The sequence below is a fragment of the Aulonocara stuartgranti genome (genome assembly GCF_965226115.1).
Source record: "Aulonocara stuartgranti genome assembly, chromosome: 19".
Lineage (NCBI taxonomy): Eukaryota > Metazoa > Chordata > Actinopteri > Cichliformes > Cichlidae > Aulonocara > Aulonocara stuartgranti.
The window spans coordinates 2,898,239-2,917,054 of NC_138955.1; the positions used below are offsets into that span (position 1 = coordinate 2,898,239).

The 18,816-nt window shown below is 41.2% G+C and overlaps 4 protein-coding genes across 8 annotated transcripts in view; 2 read left to right on the plus strand and 2 right to left on the minus strand.

Moving 5' to 3' along the window:
* cUnh14orf180 (chromosome Un C14orf180 homolog) overlaps positions 1-1,892 on the plus strand; it is a 41,006-nt gene extending 39,114 nt beyond the window's left edge. For all 5 annotated transcript variants that reach the window (XM_082516923.1, XM_082516924.1, XM_082516921.1 and 2 more), the window contains exon 10: positions 68-1,892. In XM_082516923.1, the coding sequence (XP_082373049.1) occupies positions 68-273 (206 nt within the window). In that variant the 3' untranslated portion in view covers positions 274-1,892. The remainder of the gene's footprint in view (positions 1-67) is intronic.
* Positions 1,893-1,985: 93 nt separating this feature from the next.
* Positions 1,986-4,220, minus strand: tmem179ab (transmembrane protein 179a-B). The gene is made up of 4 exons (XM_082516928.1): positions 3,833-4,220; positions 3,225-3,362; positions 3,067-3,145; positions 1,986-2,981 (listed from the first exon to the last, which is right to left on the minus strand). Exons 1-4 carry the CDS (start codon positions 4,132-4,134, stop codon positions 2,808-2,810), a joined length of 693 nt encoding a protein of 230 aa, XP_082373054.1. The 5' UTR covers positions 4,135-4,220; the 3' UTR covers positions 1,986-2,807.
* Positions 4,221-6,364: 2,144 nt separating this feature from the next.
* Positions 6,365-13,592, minus strand: LOC309695916 (uncharacterized protein). Its single transcript, XM_082516920.1, has 19 exons — positions 13,484-13,592; positions 13,122-13,221; positions 12,920-13,009; positions 12,650-12,793; positions 12,411-12,569; positions 12,228-12,309; positions 11,936-12,125; positions 11,687-11,830; positions 11,287-11,477; positions 11,075-11,210; positions 10,935-10,983; positions 10,737-10,866; positions 10,461-10,635; positions 10,019-10,361; positions 9,831-9,933; positions 9,533-9,584; positions 9,290-9,422; positions 8,215-8,294; positions 6,365-6,781 (listed from the first exon to the last, which is right to left on the minus strand). Exons 2-19 carry the CDS (start codon positions 13,210-13,212, stop codon positions 6,674-6,676), a joined length of 2,400 nt encoding a protein of 799 aa, XP_082373046.1. The 5' UTR covers positions 13,213-13,221; positions 13,484-13,592; the 3' UTR covers positions 6,365-6,673.
* An 824-nt stretch (positions 13,593-14,416) lies between these two features.
* Positions 14,417-18,023, plus strand: prph2lb (peripherin 2-like b). The gene is made up of 4 exons (XM_082517307.1): positions 14,417-14,598; positions 14,806-15,619; positions 16,279-16,525; positions 16,674-18,023. Exons 2-4 carry the CDS (start codon positions 15,039-15,041, stop codon positions 16,944-16,946), a joined length of 1,101 nt encoding a protein of 366 aa, XP_082373433.1. The 5' UTR covers positions 14,417-14,598; positions 14,806-15,038; the 3' UTR covers positions 16,947-18,023.
* Positions 18,024-18,816: the final 793 nt, after the last annotated feature.

The window sequence follows — 18,816 nt, forward strand, 5'->3', positions numbered from 1 at the left end:
ATTCAAATGCTCGTCATTTACAAATCAAAACTCTGAAAAACCGGTCTGGTTTTTTCCCCCTGTGCAGCCTATGAGACTACACCATCCCGCCCCCACCTTGCCCTGTTCACCTGCCTCTTCCTGCTGATGTCATTCCTGGGCGTTGCCATGTACTGCACAGACCGTCGGCGTCCACAGAGAGTGTGCGAGGAGCTGGAGGCAGCTTTGGCAGTCTACCTGCTGCACATGAAACAGCTTCTGTGGGGCTGCTGGATATGGTTGACAATGCAGTGACTGTTATCAACCACAGGTGGAGACATGGAGCCTCTTTTAATTTATTATTAATTTTTTGTTTTTTTGTTTTTTTAGATCCCTCTTTTTCCTATCTTTGAAGGTGCCCGGGCCTACAAACACCTCAGCCATTTGGCGAGGCTCTACACACTGTCTGTGGTTTTATTCCACTCTCACCATGAAAAAGGGAAAATGTGTAATCCCAGAAATATGTAGCTTCCATGTCTGTATGTATATATGTACTAAGGTGGTGGGCATGCCACTCCATATTTAAGTTGTAACGGCATTCTGCACATCTGCACCGTTGACGCTGACATGTAACACTCGCATAATCTCCACAACAGTTCATTTTTTTCTTCTATTCATGTCACAGTCTGCTGTCTGTGAGTGAATGTTTCCGTGGAATGCAAATTTATTTTGTTACGGTACATGATTTGTGTATACCAGATATTACACAGAAATGAATGTGTATATATGGCTCAATATACTAAGGACTATCACAGTATTTAGCCTTGTAATTGCACATAAATGAATGTAGAGAGGTCTGGGAAACGACTTTGATTGGCACTTCTGATTGGCACACTGAGACGAGGCAGACAGAAGCATGAATGTGTAAACTGTTTAATGATGGTCTGAAAAAAGAAAACACAGGGCCGCATCACTTCACGGAATGACTTGGACATGAAAAACACCTTGTTCTTTTCCAACTGTCTGGTCGCCTGTCAGCTGAATGCTAGTTTCACGGAGGATAATAATCTGCAGCACAATATTACCTATCATGAAAGAGAATATACTCAATCCAAACGAATGCTTGTGCTTCTGACAGTGTTCCTCTTTATAACCGCCTGAATCCCACAAAAATACTTTATGCTAAATGTTATTTATTCTTCTATATTGTATATCTGCTTCTACGCAACTATCGGACTTCTGGTTATATGGATTTTTTTTTACTTTTTGTTATCTGTAGCATTTATATTCAAATGAAACATTCAGGTTTTAATTCTGATGTCAAGTGTATGGAAGTGCGTGGGTTGAACGGATATTTGCAATACATAACAGAAAAAAAAAAAAAGGTAATTGCTATTTTAGAGGCCAAAAACAGAAATTTAACAGAGCCAGACGTTATTGTATGAGTCCCTTTATCAAACAAGGCAAGTCAAATTCAAACAGCCAAATCACCACATAAATGGATTATAGGAATCAAAGGGCACAGTGATGCACATCCCACATATCTCTCATTATGAGCAATAACACACATCACATATATTCCATTAAAACACTTTATACAACAGGTTTCAGGGAACTCAAAATAAAACGAGTTTGTTTGTCTTTTATTTTGGAGATCTCACGTTTGACTGTAGACTGCAGATGTACCGGAGAAAAGGAATACTCTCGACTCTGTACTGTCAAACGAAATCGTCATTAGCAATAAAACAATACCCAGTGAGCTTATGTCCTGTAGATGCACATTTAGCTTAAAGCTGCATTTCACTGCTGTTCAAACATCTACGGTCACTTTGAAAGAAGTGCCTTTATGGAGGGTTTTCTTAGTTCCTACCGTTTTTTGCTTTTTTTTTTTATTTCAGTTGTTTTTGAAATAAAAACTGTCATTGCCTATCAAAGTGAAGCGGCCGACTTTCCTTTCTTCCCGTAACCTCTGTCAATAAGTGAGCGTGGGATTTAACAGGGAGAGGGAGAAGTGCATGCAGGTATACTTGTGTGTCTAGTCACAGTAATATAGAGTATATTGGTTTGTAGCCTATAAAGTGTGCAGAAGAAGCCTGAGTTGCTAAATGGCACAAGATAGGATCTGTTTTCTTATCTCACACAGATTGCTAAAAGCCTTTTAGACTGCCTGCCAAATGCACGAATGTGTAGAGCTGCAATTTGTCTTTTTTTTTTCTACTTTTTTTTTGTTATAAAACACCTTTTGTAGCTGCTGATAAATGTGTAAAGATGCTGCAAACGCACACACTGTTTATGCTGGAGCATGCAGTTCTCACTTTGCAGAGACGCACTGTGGATACTGGCAGGAAAAAAAGAAGCCTAAGTTAGGAACACATTTATTGGTGAAGAAAAAAAACTCCTTTATGTCTAAAAAGCACCTGAGAAATTTTACATGCTTTAGATCCATGCAGAAATTTCACAAGGACAAGATCCACCGGCCAAACTGGCCAAACCATTAATACCGTTTTTTACTAATCAACAACGTATATTTGATAAAAGATGTATTTTTTTGTTTAAAAGAAAAAAGTTTTAATACTATCAAATCTGGGTTGGGGTTGAATAAGGGATGGATTATCTCAATATAGCACAGGAAAGGTTAACAACCATCTGTAGCTTTTATTCTCAGTTACTTCTGGAAAACAGCTAAAACTGTCGATTTGATTCAATTCATCTTCGTGGGAGCAAAAGCCAACCGATTCTGATTGTCTACACAGGCGAATACTGGTGTTGGTCACGGCAGGCAAGAGGACTACATGGTTCTATATGGTTAACTGTGAATGAACGTGTATGTTTGTGCGTCTTGCTGATTTCTAAATCAGGCCGGTCTTGAGGTCAGAGCCGCGGCGTGAAGAGCGGCCGAGCAGCAATTCCTTCTCGTGGATCAAGGTGTCGAGCAGGTCCTCTTGTCTGTAGTTGTGGTAGACCTTCAGAAAAGCCATCACAGTGATCCCGAGCCAGGTGAGCCAGGCGGCCCACAGCCCAAACTGAAAGAGTAAAAGCAGTCATTGCATTTACTACGACTGTTAAATTCGTTACACTGTCTGTACGTTAATTTTAAAAGATTTTTACCTGAGCTATAGCAAACTGGTCATAGAAAGCAGAGTTGTCCAGACCCAGTTCTAGATCAGTATCCTGCATGTCTTCACAGCTAAACAGAAAGTGGCATTTAGAGGGACTATACCACAGCATCATCCGGAAAAAGTAGAACACCTGCGCTTCTCTCTCACCTGTTGGGCATAGTCCCACCTTCGGTGATGGCGTCACACCACAGGTTAAAACCCACACTAACGATGGTGCTGGACAGAAAGACTGTGAACACCACCAGGGAGCTAATGAGCAGGTTGAGGAAGGCATTGAAGATGGAGCTGCAGGCAGACAGAACAGAAATACAAAACAAACTGGGTTAGGGCAGGCAAAAACCCTCAACATCTCTGGAGTATGTTACAAAACTGACACAGAGGCCTATTACTCTGCATGACGTATGCAACTCTGATGATTAAGTCTTTCAATCACACATCAACATAATGACACATAAGTTGCTTTGATGTCACAAAAATAGTAGGTGAAGCATAGGCTTTGATTTCTAGTTTAAAATGAGTATTCCCCCATCTTTGGGAGATGGCAGTGACTTGACATTTTACAGGATGCTTCCGTGCCCATTTCCATCCGCTATAAAATAGAGTATAATACATGCAGGCTATGAAATATACAAGACAGTGCACGAACAAGGGCGTGGGAGATGGACAGGAATGGCACATTTACACGCAGACCGCTGGAGTGGTATTGCTTCATAAGCTTCTATTTAAGGAAGAGGCACAAGTGAACGGTCACTCACTCGTCGTGTCCTTTGCACAGAAAGAACAGCAGCCTCCAAGCCTGCACTGCGGACAGGATGAGGGACGCTATCCCGACAAAAGTGATGAAGCTGCAGGAGGACTCGGGTCCCCACTCCTCCACGATGAAGCGCTGCTTCATCACAGTGATGTTTTCATTTTGCCACATACCCCGCGTGAACAGCAGGCATTTCCCCCCGAAATCCTCCGTGTTTTCAGACAGAGGCACCACGGCGATAAAACCGAAAACGAAAGCTAAAAAATAAAGGATGCACTGGGCGAAAATCAAATTGTCGAGGGCCATTTTTCTGTCTTCCCTGCTCTGCACTCAGCGTCCTGGAGCAACTGCGGCTGCGCAGTGGAGACTGACGAGCGGAGGCGCAGCATCCGACGTTGCTTTGCTGCAAATTAATGAGCAGGCAGAGGCCTTCAGGGCTCTCCATCTTATCTACGTACAAGCTGTGGAGACATTCCTCTTCACTAATATACCCGTTCGCAGTGGCTTACGTATATTACAGTTAGTTATGATATTTTTAGTGACCAAGATAATAATTTTCTCTCCGCCGTAGGTAGAAATAATAATATAAAAGTTCTTGTATTGACACCCCTTTCCTTTTTTACAATCTCCAGTATTTTTACTGAAGCTAGATACAGTTAAAAATGCCCCTTGATGGCACTATTTTAGTTTTTTCTACACATTTCCCCAATATTATAAACTCTGTGACCTCCACAACATAAACTAAAGTTCTACATCATTTGCTGCACAGCACGATTTCCAGAGACTTACATTGAACTGCTAAAACTGTAAAATATATAACTATATATACTAAAATATATACCAAAAACTTACTGATAATAATACTACTATGAACATTTTCCTGTATAGGAAAGATATTAAAGGTGCAACTCTAAAAAGGTTCAGCATAATCATCTCCTTGGGCACAAGCACACATTTTGCACACACATAAGTGTATACTCACAAATTAGAGTAATGGTTTGTTTATACATGGTGACAGTCCTTAAGGAAGGGCAGGTAGCTGTCACAGCCACCTGACACGCTTCAGTGAGCCCATCTGGTGAGCTGGCCAAGGTGTCTCACCCTTTTCTTGGCCACCTAGCTTTTGCACTGCTCACAGTGCCCTCCAGTGGGCAAGACACCTGCTGCCATGTTGCACCAAGGTCTGAATGTTTCATGTTGACAGTATGATCACTGGCCTTCACGCAAGGCCAAACCTGGTGAATGTGAATGTGATGTTGTAGAATACAGAGATGAAAAATGTGGAATAGCTTTTACACTCAAGAACATTAAAAATTCCAAACATCGAAGTGTGTTTGGAAAATCCACTGTGGGTTGTGTATTCTGGGTGCACAGCATCACCATCAGAGGTTCCTATTAAGATGTTTTTGTTTAGGAGATTAATAATCATGCATTTTTCACCACAACAGTCCTCGCAACACAATGACAAGTATTTATATGAGAGTTTTCCACACATCATGTGGCTATTTGTATCCATCTTGCAAACCGCAGGGTTTTTTTGCATCATCTGCCGGCACATGATTTATGTGTCATTTTCGCCACCGCACTCTGATTTCCACGATGGTATCAGCTTTTAGATTAGCTTGAGTTAGTGTGTGTGTGTGTGTGTGTGTGTGTGTGTGTGTGTGTGTGTGTGTGTGTGTGTGTTGAGCTGAAAGCTGATTTCACTCCAAGACTTTGAGACAGTTTGCTTTTTAGCATCATTAGGCATTATTTATTATCCTCCTCGTGCATTTTTGCTGCGTTCGATTTTTATTCTTGTGCTCATGATATATTGTCCGGATTTCTATTTCCTGTAATCCATCATTTTGTACTGTACACCATTTTTGCTATGATACAGACTGTGCTGTTTGTGAGATGTGTTTTTCTTCTTTTACAAAAAAAATAAAGCTTATATTGCCAAAAAACATAACTGTGCTGGTATGCTTCTCGTGTCTTTTGGCTACACTTGAAATATCATCTAGTCACAAATACAAGGTCATAAGGAAAAGCCGAACAACTTCATAAGGCAGTCCCCCAGCCCTTACACAAAGAGGAGATTACACGCACAGAACTCCAAACCCCACTTTTAAATAATACAGCATGTGTGGGCTCGTGAACTGGGCACCCAGGGGAAACCCAGAGCAGAAGTGTGTCAAGCTGAAATATGTGTTAAGTTATTCACCCCGCGAACAAACCACAGAGGGAGAGAAAGAAGGAGGGAGGATGGAGGGAGGGAGGATGCTAACCCAAATGCAGTCCCTGGGCTTTGTGCAAATATGAAGAGCAATGGGCAGAAGAAAGCCTTGGGAGGTCATCCATTTTTCATGAGATGCAATGGCAGCAAAGCAAACATCCCTTTTTTTCCAAGAGGAGGAAACCAGTGAAGAATTTAAAGTGCACAATCATTTTCAAGGACATCACAAGTGCATTTTAAATGTAGTGCATCTATACTTGAATCGAAACACGCAACGTTGTTATGTTCATCAGAGGAAAGTCAAAAAAGACATAATGTAACTCAGACTTACTACTCTTTACTCGAGTCATAGTTCATAGCAATATTTAAGAATTCATGTCTCATCATTTACTGAGTATTGCTGACACGAGACATTACAGCAGAAGATTAAGGGTGAGGTGGGACAGTACCACTGGGCGGGAACAAAGGCTGTCAAAAGTATCTGACCAGGTGATTGGAGGATGAATCTGGTGGAGGTTAACACTCTTTGTGGTAAACTTTAACATTGGAGTGATTTTTTTCCCTTTAGATTTTAATTTAAATATATTTAAAATGCATCACATAAGAGGCTGTTCTTTGTCTTGCAGATGATCATGCCCTCTTCACTCGTTTGCCTTTTCTCGATCCTGCTCTGCCACTCCTTATGGCTCCTTGGGAAACCTTCCCCGAACTGCTGGCTGCGGGCTCATCTTTCTCCGCCTGCAACACGAAACAACAGCAAAAACAGACACAATTACAGCCTCATATCCTGAGCAGTGATGTGGAGGACCTGATGAAATATCCTGTACCCATTAATCTTTCCCCAGGGGGTGCAGGAGACTGGGAGCACTGGGCCAGCTACTGATTAAATGCTCCTAATAGAGGCCATTCATCTCCCCTTGAATCATGAACGTTTCAACATGCAACATCACTCCACACAAACGTTCCCCGCCTCTCTCTGTGCAAATATTGGTGTTTTCATAAAGACAGCAAAGTCAATAGTATTTAATTTTGTGATATCTTTTTAAGCGGCCGTGATTTCTTAGTGGGCTCCTAAGATTTGATGGATGACTTTGTTTGCTCCACATGGTGAAAATCTCATTTATAACTGTGCCAGTAATCATCACGAACAGTCATGCTTGAGGTCATGTGGGGCCAAATCCAAATTTATAGTTTGAACTAATAACTGCTTAATATCTCGATTTTATTATTATCTTTAGTCGCACTGGCACAAAGAACATGATAGTTTGATCAGTCATTAAGTGTTTGCCTTCAACTAATTTCACTCATTAGTGATTAATCTCTCTATCTGCCAATTAAGCAAATCCTACAAGTATTGTTTCTGGCCTCGGTGAACAATTAGGTAACACTAACAGCCCTTCCTACTAAACAACCCCCTGGAAACCCACGCTTACACAGAAACTGCAGGGTAATGAATGCAATGCCATCACTCCAAACATGCACTCTACAACTAAAATAGATTGGCCCTGATAGACACATTTTTGTACAGTATAGGCTGTTCAGTCATGCTCAGGTATAATCATCATAAATTAGCATGGCCTAATTGCGTTTCACCTGCCAAGCGCCATATGGTCCCTAGTTCAGAGCAAAATAATTAGGTGACTACATCCCAATTAAACAATTATCCAATGAAACCTCTGTAAAATAATTATGTGGTCATATCTGCACAGTGCTATTAGAAGTGTAACACTCAGGTCAACGCACAAGCAGCATTTAAATGGAAGGAAATGTGTTACAGAGCAGTGGCCACGTTGTTTTTGACAAATAAATGGTAACCATGTTCCTGGCATCTTATGGATGTTTCACCTGTGCTCCAAGATACTCCAGAAAAATTCCCCATAAAAATCACGTGACTTTGGACAATGACATCATTGTAGGCGGAGGTCTTAAAAGCAGTGATGTTTATGCAGAGGGACGGGAGAAATGTGGATGAAAGGTACTAAAGAGGAGACCTGCCAGGCTGTGATGTGATGAAGTGAAATCCTCCGGGACTAAAAATGAGATCATCCAAATATTACTGAGCATCTTAACTGGAACAATAGTGACCCCTATTGACAATTTTGTGATGAATGCATAATAGACTCATCATAACACATGTTGTACATTTTACGGTGTTTGTCAGAACAAAGTACCTGATTTCCATCTCTGTTTTCTCCTTTTTGCTTTGCAGTGAAGTCCAAAAAATTGACGAGTCCACAGGAATAAGGCTGACCTAGAACAAGAGAAAGTCCCTTGTCATCTGCAAATGAACAGAAATGTTATCAATATTGTTTTCTGTTGGAATTTCCTTAGAAGTCATAATCCAGTGATGAACACATCACATAAATGGGGATCTTGGTAACAACAAGTCTGACACTATTATCTTTTATGCAACACTGCTCCACTGTTACGTCTTTAACCGCTGTCTCTGCGACAAGGTTGGGGCATCAGTACGGGCCAACAGGCCATCGCTCCCTGAGGCTCAACGGTGATCAGCAGATGGAGGGAGGTCTGCCTGCGGTGGTAGACGGTACACCCTTTGACAGAAAACGTGGGGGAGGGAGGGGATGCTGTTTAATGGATCACTGAATGCTGCAGCAAGGTTAAGGGAACCAATCTCTGACACCTCACTTCCTCTCCAATCTCCCTCTCCTAGCAGCCAAGCCCCCCTGCTTTTGGTGCCTGCATCTTGCACCCCTGCAGTTCCTCTGACAAACAATTAGTTCTGACCCTTAACACACACACACACACACACACACACACACACACACTGCACACGCACACATGCATACACACACACTGCAAAAGATAGAATTGTTTCCAGAGCTCTAAAGGTTGAGCAGGCAACATGTCTTGTTATCTCTGCTGATCACTGAGCACCAAATGGCTGCATAGATTCGTGCATACTTTTAGAGGTATATTATTATTTGTTTAGACTTTTTGTGATCCAAAATGCACCGGCTGTAATAGCTTAGCTCTGTAGCAGACACCTGGAAACACTACATCCAGTCTCAGCATCCTGTTTCCACCATTTGCCCATTTTGCAATGATCGAGCCAGGCTGAGTGAGAGGATTCATTAGTTCTTAACATGGATTCAAGGAGGCGCTCATTCTTTGTGCCCAAATAAACCGAGGTGGTTTCAGTGTTGCAGGTTGGGCTGGGGTTGACAGATGTGTAAAGAAAGGTGGAGCTACACACAGAGAAGAGGAGGGAGCTGTCCTGCTTACCCATCCCTGGCGAGCCCCTGGGTATAGACCAATTCAAAACAAAGCTCTGATGAAGATCTGTCAGCATGTCGTGGGTTGTTTCAGCTGAGGTACATGGGAGGTGTTGGCTGGAGCATCCCTGTGGTTCGTCTTGCTGGTGGCATACAGTATACAGTGTAAACACACTCACAGAGAACACAGCTGCTAATTAGATACTGAACCAATAGAGTCACTATGTACTTTAAAATTAAAATTATTACCTACCTGATGAGGTTTCTTTTTCTGGACGCAGTGAGTTGGGGCTACCTCAGTGAAACTGAAAATCAGTGAGAGGAGAAGGTTGGCTGAGTGACATTTGAGGGGCCAGGACTGATATATTCATGAGCTCGTGTAGCAGCTAGTTATGTGATCACTCAGTGGATGACAATTAAGCCAGATATAATTATCAGGCAGCCCTGATTGTTGTCAAATTCATACTGGAAATTCAACTTGCACCAAATATCAACCAGTTTTAATAATTTACTTTATCATAAGCATTGTGAGATTTATGATGACCTCTGACCTTGTGTCTGAAAGAAGGCTTTCATATGTGGAAGGTCTTGAAAGCCCGTCAACCCCGATAGTATCTTCTTCCAGAAAAACATCTGCTTCATCACCTTCTCCCACTTGTAAAACGTAAGAAAGTGCTTCCATTTCTTGGGAATCTCTCAATATGTATGGTGTGTGCAGAGAATCCAAGACAAAGCTTACCATCTGCAGAAAGCATCAGCTCTACCATGCTGTCTTTGTTCAAGCTGCTGAAGGAAACAGGCTCTGTAGCGCCATCTGGTGTCAGCACCAGCTCAGGGATATTTAGGAAAACACCAGCTGATGAGTGGGGTCTGTGTTCTTCTTCTTGTCCCCTGCTTTGGCTACTTCTATCCGTCAGCAGAGAGGAAATCATCTGCAGGGTCAGAGTGCTTTTATATGTGTGAAGCGGGTCCCACTTCATAAGAGGCAAGGGTGAAGCTGAGGTAGAGGATGAGGCAGACAAGGATCTTAGATCCTCCTCAGAAGAAAAAATGTTCTCTTGAGTCTCCAGCTGCTGCTGCTGCTGCGAATACAAGATAAAATCTAAGGGTTGCCATTACTTAAAATCCCTTTGCAATTGTATATTGCAACCAGTATTACCAAAGACAATGAAAATATATACATTGTAAATGACAGGATCTTCTTCTTCTGGGTCGGCTGTATGTGCTGTTTGCTGTGTTTCTATTGCCATGTGCACTGGCGAAGAGCTGCATGTGAGTAGACGCAGAGCCTCGGTGGGCAGAAGCATTTGCTTGCTGTTGGGCATTCTCTCTGTGTGCTCTGGCCACACTACCTCCCTGAAATGAGAGTGCACGTCATAAATCTGGTGTCTAATGCATATTGTGTTTTAACATAATTCAAGCAGTTGCTCCAAGTGTGACATCTACAACCTCAGTACCTCAACTTGGAATCTGGTTTCCTCACTTCCTTCACAGCCTTTCTGACCAATTTCACCTGCTCATCTGTTGATACTTTGCCAACTTTCTGAGCCCGGTACAGCTTGGCAGACAGCGGACATGGTGGCATTTCTGCAAAACAATGTGATTAGATGACATCTCAGTTATATCCTAATACTGTTTAATAATATCTTTCATACCTTTCTTCATCTGTGTCATCTCTGTGGTCTCAGCTCCATCTTCTTCATTCTGATAAAGATTTTTAGGGAGAGTTAAAAGTCCTTTCTAGGCTGTCTTGGTATGTACATTTTGTCTTGATGTAAATGAGTGATTCACCCACATTGTTTTCAACAAGAATGTACTTTAAAGCCTCTGTGCACAGGCCAACTCCTTTACAAGTCTGGAGGAAGTATTTGCTCATATCTTCAGTCTCTGTGTGGCCTCTCTTCAACAGAGCCCAAGCATCAGAGTTACAACTGGGGGTTGAAAGCACAAATTGAGTCTGCAAGTGAGCTTTTATTTAGTAACATTATATTATCAAACATGTAGTACCTGCTTTGAATAAGTACATCTGCAAACAGCTTGGCATCATCAGTGGTCTCTACTGCAGGCCTGGCCCACTGGAGGTACCGTAATGCCTCTTGAGGCTGTTTCCTTGTCAGGAGACAATGGATGATGCAACGATGCTGCCAGGAGAGGGCAGGAACATAGGCCTTTGGGCTCAGTAACAGCTCCATGGAGGCCTGGGATTGGTTGTAAGATAGCGCACAGCACTTTGTTAAGTAAATTTCTTATCAATTAAAAGAAAAAATGTTGTAGCTCCATTCATTACTTATTATTTGCAAATTATTAAATCACTTTAAAGTATGCACATATCTCATTTGAGTCACCTGCATGCCATTTTGGCCGTTTCAACACTTATCTTTTTAATGTTTCGTTTTCAGCTGCATACCTCAGTGTGTCCATGATCAAGCATCCAGAAGGCTCTGATTTGTTGGGAAAAGGTGGATGGAATTGTGAACGCATGACAAAAAGCCTGAAGGAGGTCATCTTTGCACTGTAGGAAATTTGCCACATCCAGGATGAAGTACATGAGCTTGTGTCATAAAAGTTAAGACACATTTAACCTTAAGTAAGTGCACATAGAGAAGCAACAAATCAGTATGTTTCACAGAAAAGCTTTGCTGATTTGGATGGATACAATGGCCTGGACTGACATGTTGTCAATATGAGGGATCAGCACGAGCTTCAACAGCGCCTGCAGATTAGGGGGAGGATAACGTGGATCTGTGCAATCTCCAGACATCCAAATGCACCCGTGTTGTTTGCATAGCTGTGTCACCATGCTCTGTATCAAAGACTTGAATCTTCCCATTTCTCCCTCCTCCCGTCTAATAAAAGGTAAGGAAGTTAAAGGGGAAAAAACAGGTAGGAAATTGATAAAGTATGTTCAGAGAGAGACTTGCTCTAAAATGAAACCCTTTCAGAGTTACCCCTGTGTTTCAAGACCAGCTTTTCGGTGGCTGTGATCCATTTCCTTCCACATCTGAGTGATACGCTTCACTTCTTGGGTCTCTGACAGAAACAACAGAGAACCAAACATTAAAAACAAAAGGATTTAGAGGTATAATAACAGTTCTTCATCCCAGTTTATTGGGATGTGATGATATCTATACCAGGAAACTTTGGCAGAAGCCCCATGATGCCCCACCACTGAACCAGCTGTCCCAGCCAGATGTGTTGCATCAGCATCCTCTGCTCTCTGTTCCAGCAGCCATGTCGGATGTCTGAGGAGCTGTATGTGTCCTTGCAGACCACACATGGGACTCCCACTCCTGCATAAAGAAGACATTGCATTTCAGAAAGGCTTTTATCATGTCACAGCATTAAAGATTAGGATATCTTTAGCACAAACCATGCCAGAGGTGGGCTGAGCAGAGATGTTTTCTTCCCCACTGGGCCAATGTAAGTAGGTTCCTTAATTTTTGGAGTAACGTGTGCACTCTAGTGAAGGAGCCGCGGTCCAGGAACATCCACAGACCCTGGCAACAGCTGAAGCCTGAGGGAATAATTAAGACACAATAGATCCAAAGATCCAAAGTATATGTTACTCAAAGTAACTTCAACTTCAAATTTAAGTTTGCACATTTAGAAAGACTGAAAATATGATGTAATATGTACTTACATAAGGTTAATAACTCCTTTTTAGCAAACTCTGCTGTCCGCTGTACCCAGCAGCTAAATGCTGGTGCGATTTCCCCCACATCAGTATAACCTTGTTGAAGATACAGTGTTAAAGGAAACAACAAACAACTGTGGAATTAAAGGGTCTTTGCAAAAATTGTACAGAGCACTGGTTTCATGATGAGTGGATGTTCCTTTTCTACCTTCAGCTGTAAGCTTCCTCAACCAGCAGATGATGGCTTTTATGTTATTGCTGGCCAATGCCTCAGACCACTGACCCTCTTTGTCCAGCATCACGCTGAGCTTTTGGTATCGAAACCAAGACAAGGGAGATCACACACAAAAAAGTGGGTATACTGAAAACATCTAACAACTACTTTACCTACTGCATTGCACAGGTCTTTCAACTGTAGCCCATGTAATGTGCTTAAGTGGTTAAATAGCACGTACACTTAAAGCTAGAAAATCCATTTATATAAGTGTTTCCACACTTACATCAGGAAGACCAGACTGAAGCATGAGGACTTTAGTAAGTTTTGCATTTGTTGGGTCTTCACATACTTACTCGGTGGAACGACTGTGGTCTAGTTTTCTGCTGTGGGTCAGTGAAACTTCCCTCTTGGTCTCTGTAGTGGTGACTGCTGTGAGTTCTGTCTGCCCTGTGGATTTGCTGACTGGCCCGCTAGTAACATTCTCTTCTTACACAAGCTACTTTCGTCCACGTTAATCCTCTAAGCTCACTCTCAGTTAACATTTCATTGGCTGATTTGCAGAGTAGTCGTGACTGCATCGGTGTGTTTGCATGTGTGTTACAGGCGGGGAACAAAATAGGTAAGAATATCAGGGGTTAAAGTGAACGTCTTAAGTAAAAGAGAGAAGAAAACTCCCATTTTTTCTTCCAGTTTAAATCTTGTTTTTGTCATTTATGACCAGTGAAGTGTTTTTATTAACTGGCAAAGTGGTAAAAGTACCACATGCTTTTCAGATCACTGCATAGTTTTGTCATTGTCTTTTGCACTTGTCTTCATTTTGGATTGCCAGCTGGTAAAAAACAAAATATTTCAAAGAATTTTATAGAAAAATCAAATCAAAATGAAATAATAAAAGTAGCTGGAGCCTGACTGCAAAGTTTCTACCACTAGAGAGCACTGCAACTACAATGTGCTTCAGTTTTAAACTTTTTTTTTAAAGCATTTATTATTAATGTAGTCTTCAATACAAACCCCCCACCAAAGACTGTATGTTTATTTTTCTGCATCATTAAAAGATGGCTTAAACTTTGCAGTTAGGGCAATACTGCTGATGCAAAGATGATTTTTTTTAACTTTATCCTTTTGTAAAACTTTTACTGGTAACACACACACTCACACACACAGAGAGAGAGAGAGAGAAAGGCAATCGGCCACTGCTTTCACAGTGTCGAGACAGTCAGATTTGCATAGGTGGCAGAAGGTGGGTCCAAATCCCTTATGGGGCCCATGACTGATTAATGACTAAAGGGGATTAGGAGGTTCAGGACTTGGCTGCTAGTCTCACTCTGATGCTGCTGTGGCTGCATTCACGCTATCTGTGTCACTACAACTACTCGCCGCTCTGGACTAAATCTGACGATGTTTGTAAGAAAACAACCTGAAAATCAGAAGTGCAGTGTTATCAAATGTTCATCATGATCACACTTAGGTGAGTGCCGTGGATTTATTCGGGATTTTAGAGGGAGGGAAGAGTTGTTTCAGTTTCTTCAATATATTTTGGTTATATATAAATCATACTATTTCTGGTTGTATATACAGATGATCACATTTCAGCGCAGTGTTTCTTAACAGTGTTTCTGTTTTCTAGAAATTGTCCAGTTATATGAGTTTTTTTTATCTACTCTCACTGCTACAGGCTTACAGACCACCTACAGTACAACCATAATGCAGCATCCACACGATATCAATCTCGGCTACCAGGCTAAGCTGCTTATGAAAGGACCTTCAGAGAACTGTACAACCAAACCCCCTCTATTTGTCCCTCCACATCCCCTGGAAGATAACCTGTTCCTCTTTCCAGCTCTATCTGTGTCCTACCCTTAATCCCACCTTGGACTTGAATGAAAACTCAGGGAAGTGTTACGGGCAATGGCAGTCTTAAGAGTTAAGTTTACCAAGACCAAAAGAGACAAGCTGGCCCAGGTGCTCTGGATCCTAAACTGGATCTCGGTAGTTACGGGGGCCATCCTGTTCAGCCTAGGCCTCTTCCTCAAGGTGGAGCTCCATAAACAAGGAGAGGTGATGGCTGAGAGGGACATCCAGTATGTTCCCAACACGCTTATAGCTGTGGGTCTCATCGCTTGTGCCATAAACTTCCTGGGTGGGAAAATCTGCTACGACTGTGTGGACACCACCAAGTTTTTGCGCTGGAAGTTGATCATGCTGCCCTACATCATATGCACCTTCTTCTTCACCTTTTGTGTGCTGGTAGGGGCTCTGATGTGTTACTGCATGCACTGGGAACTGGAAGAGTCTCTGAACCTGGGACTGACAGAGGCCATGAGGTTTTATAAGGACACAGACACACCAGGACGCTGCTTCCTAAAGCGCACCGTGGACATGCTGCAGATGCAGTTTCAGTGCTGTGGAAACAACGGTTATAAGGACTGGTTTCAAATTCAGTGGATAAGCAACCGTTACCTGGATATGTCCCAAAAAGAGGTGGTGGAGTAAGTACAAACTGCAGAAACAGGGTGCTATTTTGGTAAAGTGCATTCGTATTTAAGAGGCTGTGTTCAAATGGCAAACAGAGAAAGAAACAACAGAGTTGTTGTAGTTCTGTATTTTCTCATTTTAATTCAGTTTAGCATCAGCGTTTTGATAGGGGTTGACTCACAATCTTGTAGACACCTAAAGTCTAAATAAATGCGTCCTTTAAAACTTCACAAAACAAATTTTGACAATTTTTTTTTACCAAGCTAACATATATTAAAACTAAGGATAGTTCATCTTTGTTTTTTCATTTCATTTTAGTTAGTTTTGCAAGTTCACAATCATTTCACTTAGTTTTTATCGTTATTTTAGTCAAATAAAATGTTTTTTCCCTTCTAGTTTGAATTTTTAGTTGAGTTTTAGTTCATTATAATTTCCCTGCATCATATTTGATAATGATATATAATTTCTTACACTGTGCTATAGATATTCAGTAACACTGAAAATGGGCAGAAAAAATGGGCATGGCAGGAAGCACAGATCAGCACAGTATAATAATAAAATACTGTCTAAATATATAAAAAATATACTCCCAAACAATCATCACATTTAAAATCTGATCACAGAAGCACTGATCTATTAAGGGAAATTCTAAACTTTGTTTTTCTGGCTTTAGCCGAATCAGGAGTAACGTGGATGGAAAGTTCCTACTGAATGGAGTCCCATTCAGCTGCTGCAACATCAACTCCCCCCGGCCCTGCATCCAGCAGCAGATCACCAACAACTCTGCACACTTCAACTACGAGCACCAGACGGAGGAGCTAAACCTTTGGATGAAAGGGTGTCGACAGGCGCTGCTGGAGTACTACATACACATTATGCAGTCCATCGGCCTCACAGTCCTCATCACCTGGTTATTTGAGGTGAGGAAACACAAGTCGGAGTTGGTGGGTTTAAAGGGAAACTACACAAAATCTGATTAACTTTTTCAGCCACTTTAACATCTTTGCATCATGCTTTGTGTTTATTTCTATGAGCGAGCCGGTCAATAGGGGTCTCTTGTCGTTTCAGCTATCAGTGTTGACCGGGGTTCGTTACCTCCAGACTTCTCTGGAAAATGTCCTGAGACAGGGAGACCCCAACTCCGAATCAGATGGCTGGCTGCTGGAAAACAGCTTCATGGAAACTGCCCGCATGAACCTGAATATCATCAAGAGCCTTGGCAAGGGTAACCAGATAGACACAGCCACTAATGGAGACCCCAACATTAACGTCCCCTCCACCTCAAAAGCACACTATGGTCCTGACAATGTTCCACCAAAGCAAATAACTGAAGACAGTTGAACTTTTTCACTCAAAAGACTTCAATGGACGACATTCCTGAAGCCCACAAAGGGCCTTGAAACGTATACACATTACATTGGTGAATTCTTATCTCTGTACCTGTGGCGAAGGAATGGGCATTTTGTTTGTGGAAAATATATATGAACCCTAAATGATAGAATTTTAATATCAACACCATAATTTAAGTCAAGTCAATTTGTGTTTCGATGATCATATGATGGTCATATAAAAAAATTGATAGAGGCCTGGTGACATAATTTCCACCCAAATTAATCCATTCACTGAGCCCTCATATAATGTGGACTGAGCCAAAACCATCCTCATAACTTTTCTGAAGGGTTCACAGGACCCACACCATGCTAACCAAATGTTCTCCTCAGTATAACAAAGCCACCACATTTCCTCACTTTAAATTCCTTTAATTTGTCACCAGTCTGCATACATTTCTATTATTTTTCTGTAAGATTACTTGTGCTTTAACCTACTGTTTACAAATGACATCTGTTGCCTGTGTAACATGTGGTTTTTGCAAAAAAAGACTCTGTACACCCGTCAGTTGCAACACTGGAATCAAAATGTACTTATATTTATTATTTGATGAAGACAACTATGGGTTAGAAGTTCAAGCACCTGTTCTTGTTTCCCATGATTTCATCTGAGCATGCCAGAAAACCCACTCAGAAGTTTGATTTACAGCAAGAAAAGCAAAAGCTCACAAATTACATTTCACAATTAAAGATCTGTAGTGACTAGTTTGTGTTTAGACTAGTAGTACCAATATTGGATCTTTTGTGTGCCCTTTTCCCTGAGTTGCCTAACTGCATTAGCAAAGTTGTTACAAGGATAGCGAATATTAAACAGTACTTTGTTTTCACATAAGTAGCTCAGCAGACAGAAATCCATGAGAAATTCTTAACTACTTTTTTTTTTTTTAGAATATTTAAGCCACTGCTACGATTCTCTCGTGCCTCAGCAATGTCACCAGGTTTTAATGCTCAAATATAAACTTTGCTGGGATGAGCTACAAAAAGTTTGACAATAAACTGTCCACTTGAGGACTTTGAATTCTGAAAAGAAGCCTTGCTGATGTGATCTGCTCTTCCTTCCTTTCTCCAACAACAAAACTGGGAAGTCACTTATTATAGCAAGAATACGTTTTTGTTGTCCTTTTCTTAAAAGAATGAACAGTTCGAGTGCAACTTCAGAATAACCGTTTAAAGCAGTTAACTTTAATCGAGAGCACATTCCTTTTTACAATGATTTATTCTAATCTTGGACACTACTGTTGTTGTTTTTAAACCCCATTCAGAGCTATGGAACAGACTACCTACAGATTGTCTTGTGTCTTTATTTCCACAGCCTGGAAATCATGAAGTCAAACAACACAACAACAAAAAAGGAAGAAATTATATATTCACACATTTGCTAAGTGAAATGACAGAAATAAAATGGAGTACCTGAAACCATACACTGGGATTTAAAAAAAGATTTTTTTCCTCTTAAATAAAACACTGCAATTGATCATTGACAACTAAAACTCAGATAATGTAGAGTCAACATCAAATGATAAAGGTTGACAATGTGTCGCACAACAGGTCATCCAATTATTTTTGATTACAAGCTTAATAAAGCTTAATAAAACTTTTTTTCTAAAAGCAATCTTGCAATATCATATTGTATTTGAATTCCCTCTATATAATTAATTTCACAATTCTGAAGGTAAGTAAGCACAGATGTGAGAGTTATGTAACTATAAGAATGGCTGAAATTCAGAAAACTGGTGCATCTAAGGACAGGATATGAGGAAGTCACTGAGACAGATTCCCGTATACTTTTCTGAGAATACTCAATCTGTTTGAAGCAATCTTGA

Coding starts and splice junctions, on each gene's coding strand:
- tmem179ab (XM_082516928.1), bottom strand. CDS start 4,134: ATGGCCCTCGACAATTTGATTTTCGCCCAGTGCATCCTTTATTTTTTA. Junction 3,363..3,832: donor CTGTGCAAAGGACACGACGA/GTGAGTGACCGT, acceptor GTCTGCCTGCAG/CTCCATCTTCAATGCCTTCC. Junction 2,982..3,066: donor ACCAGTTTGCTATAGCTCAG/GTAAAAATCTTT, acceptor TTACTCTTTCAG/TTTGGGCTGTGGGCCGCCTG.
- LOC309695916 (XM_082516920.1), bottom strand. CDS start 13,212: ATGCTGGACAAAGAGGGTCAGTGGTCTGAGGCATTGGCCAGCAATAAC. Junction 11,211..11,286: donor GATGTACTTATTCAAAGCAG/GTACTACATGTT, acceptor TTCAACCCCCAG/TTGTAACTCTGATGCTTGGG. Junction 9,423..9,532: donor AGAAAAAGAAACCTCATCAG/GTAGGTAATAAT, acceptor GTATGCCACCAG/CAAGACGAACCACAGGGATG.
- prph2lb (XM_082517307.1), top strand. CDS start 15,039: ATGGCAGTCTTAAGAGTTAAGTTTACCAAGACCAAAAGAGACAAGCTG. Junction 15,620..16,278: donor TCCCAAAAAGAGGTGGTGGA/GTAAGTACAAAC, acceptor TTCTGGCTTTAG/CCGAATCAGGAGTAACGTGG. Junction 16,526..16,673: donor TCATCACCTGGTTATTTGAG/GTGAGGAAACAC, acceptor TTGTCGTTTCAG/CTATCAGTGTTGACCGGGGT.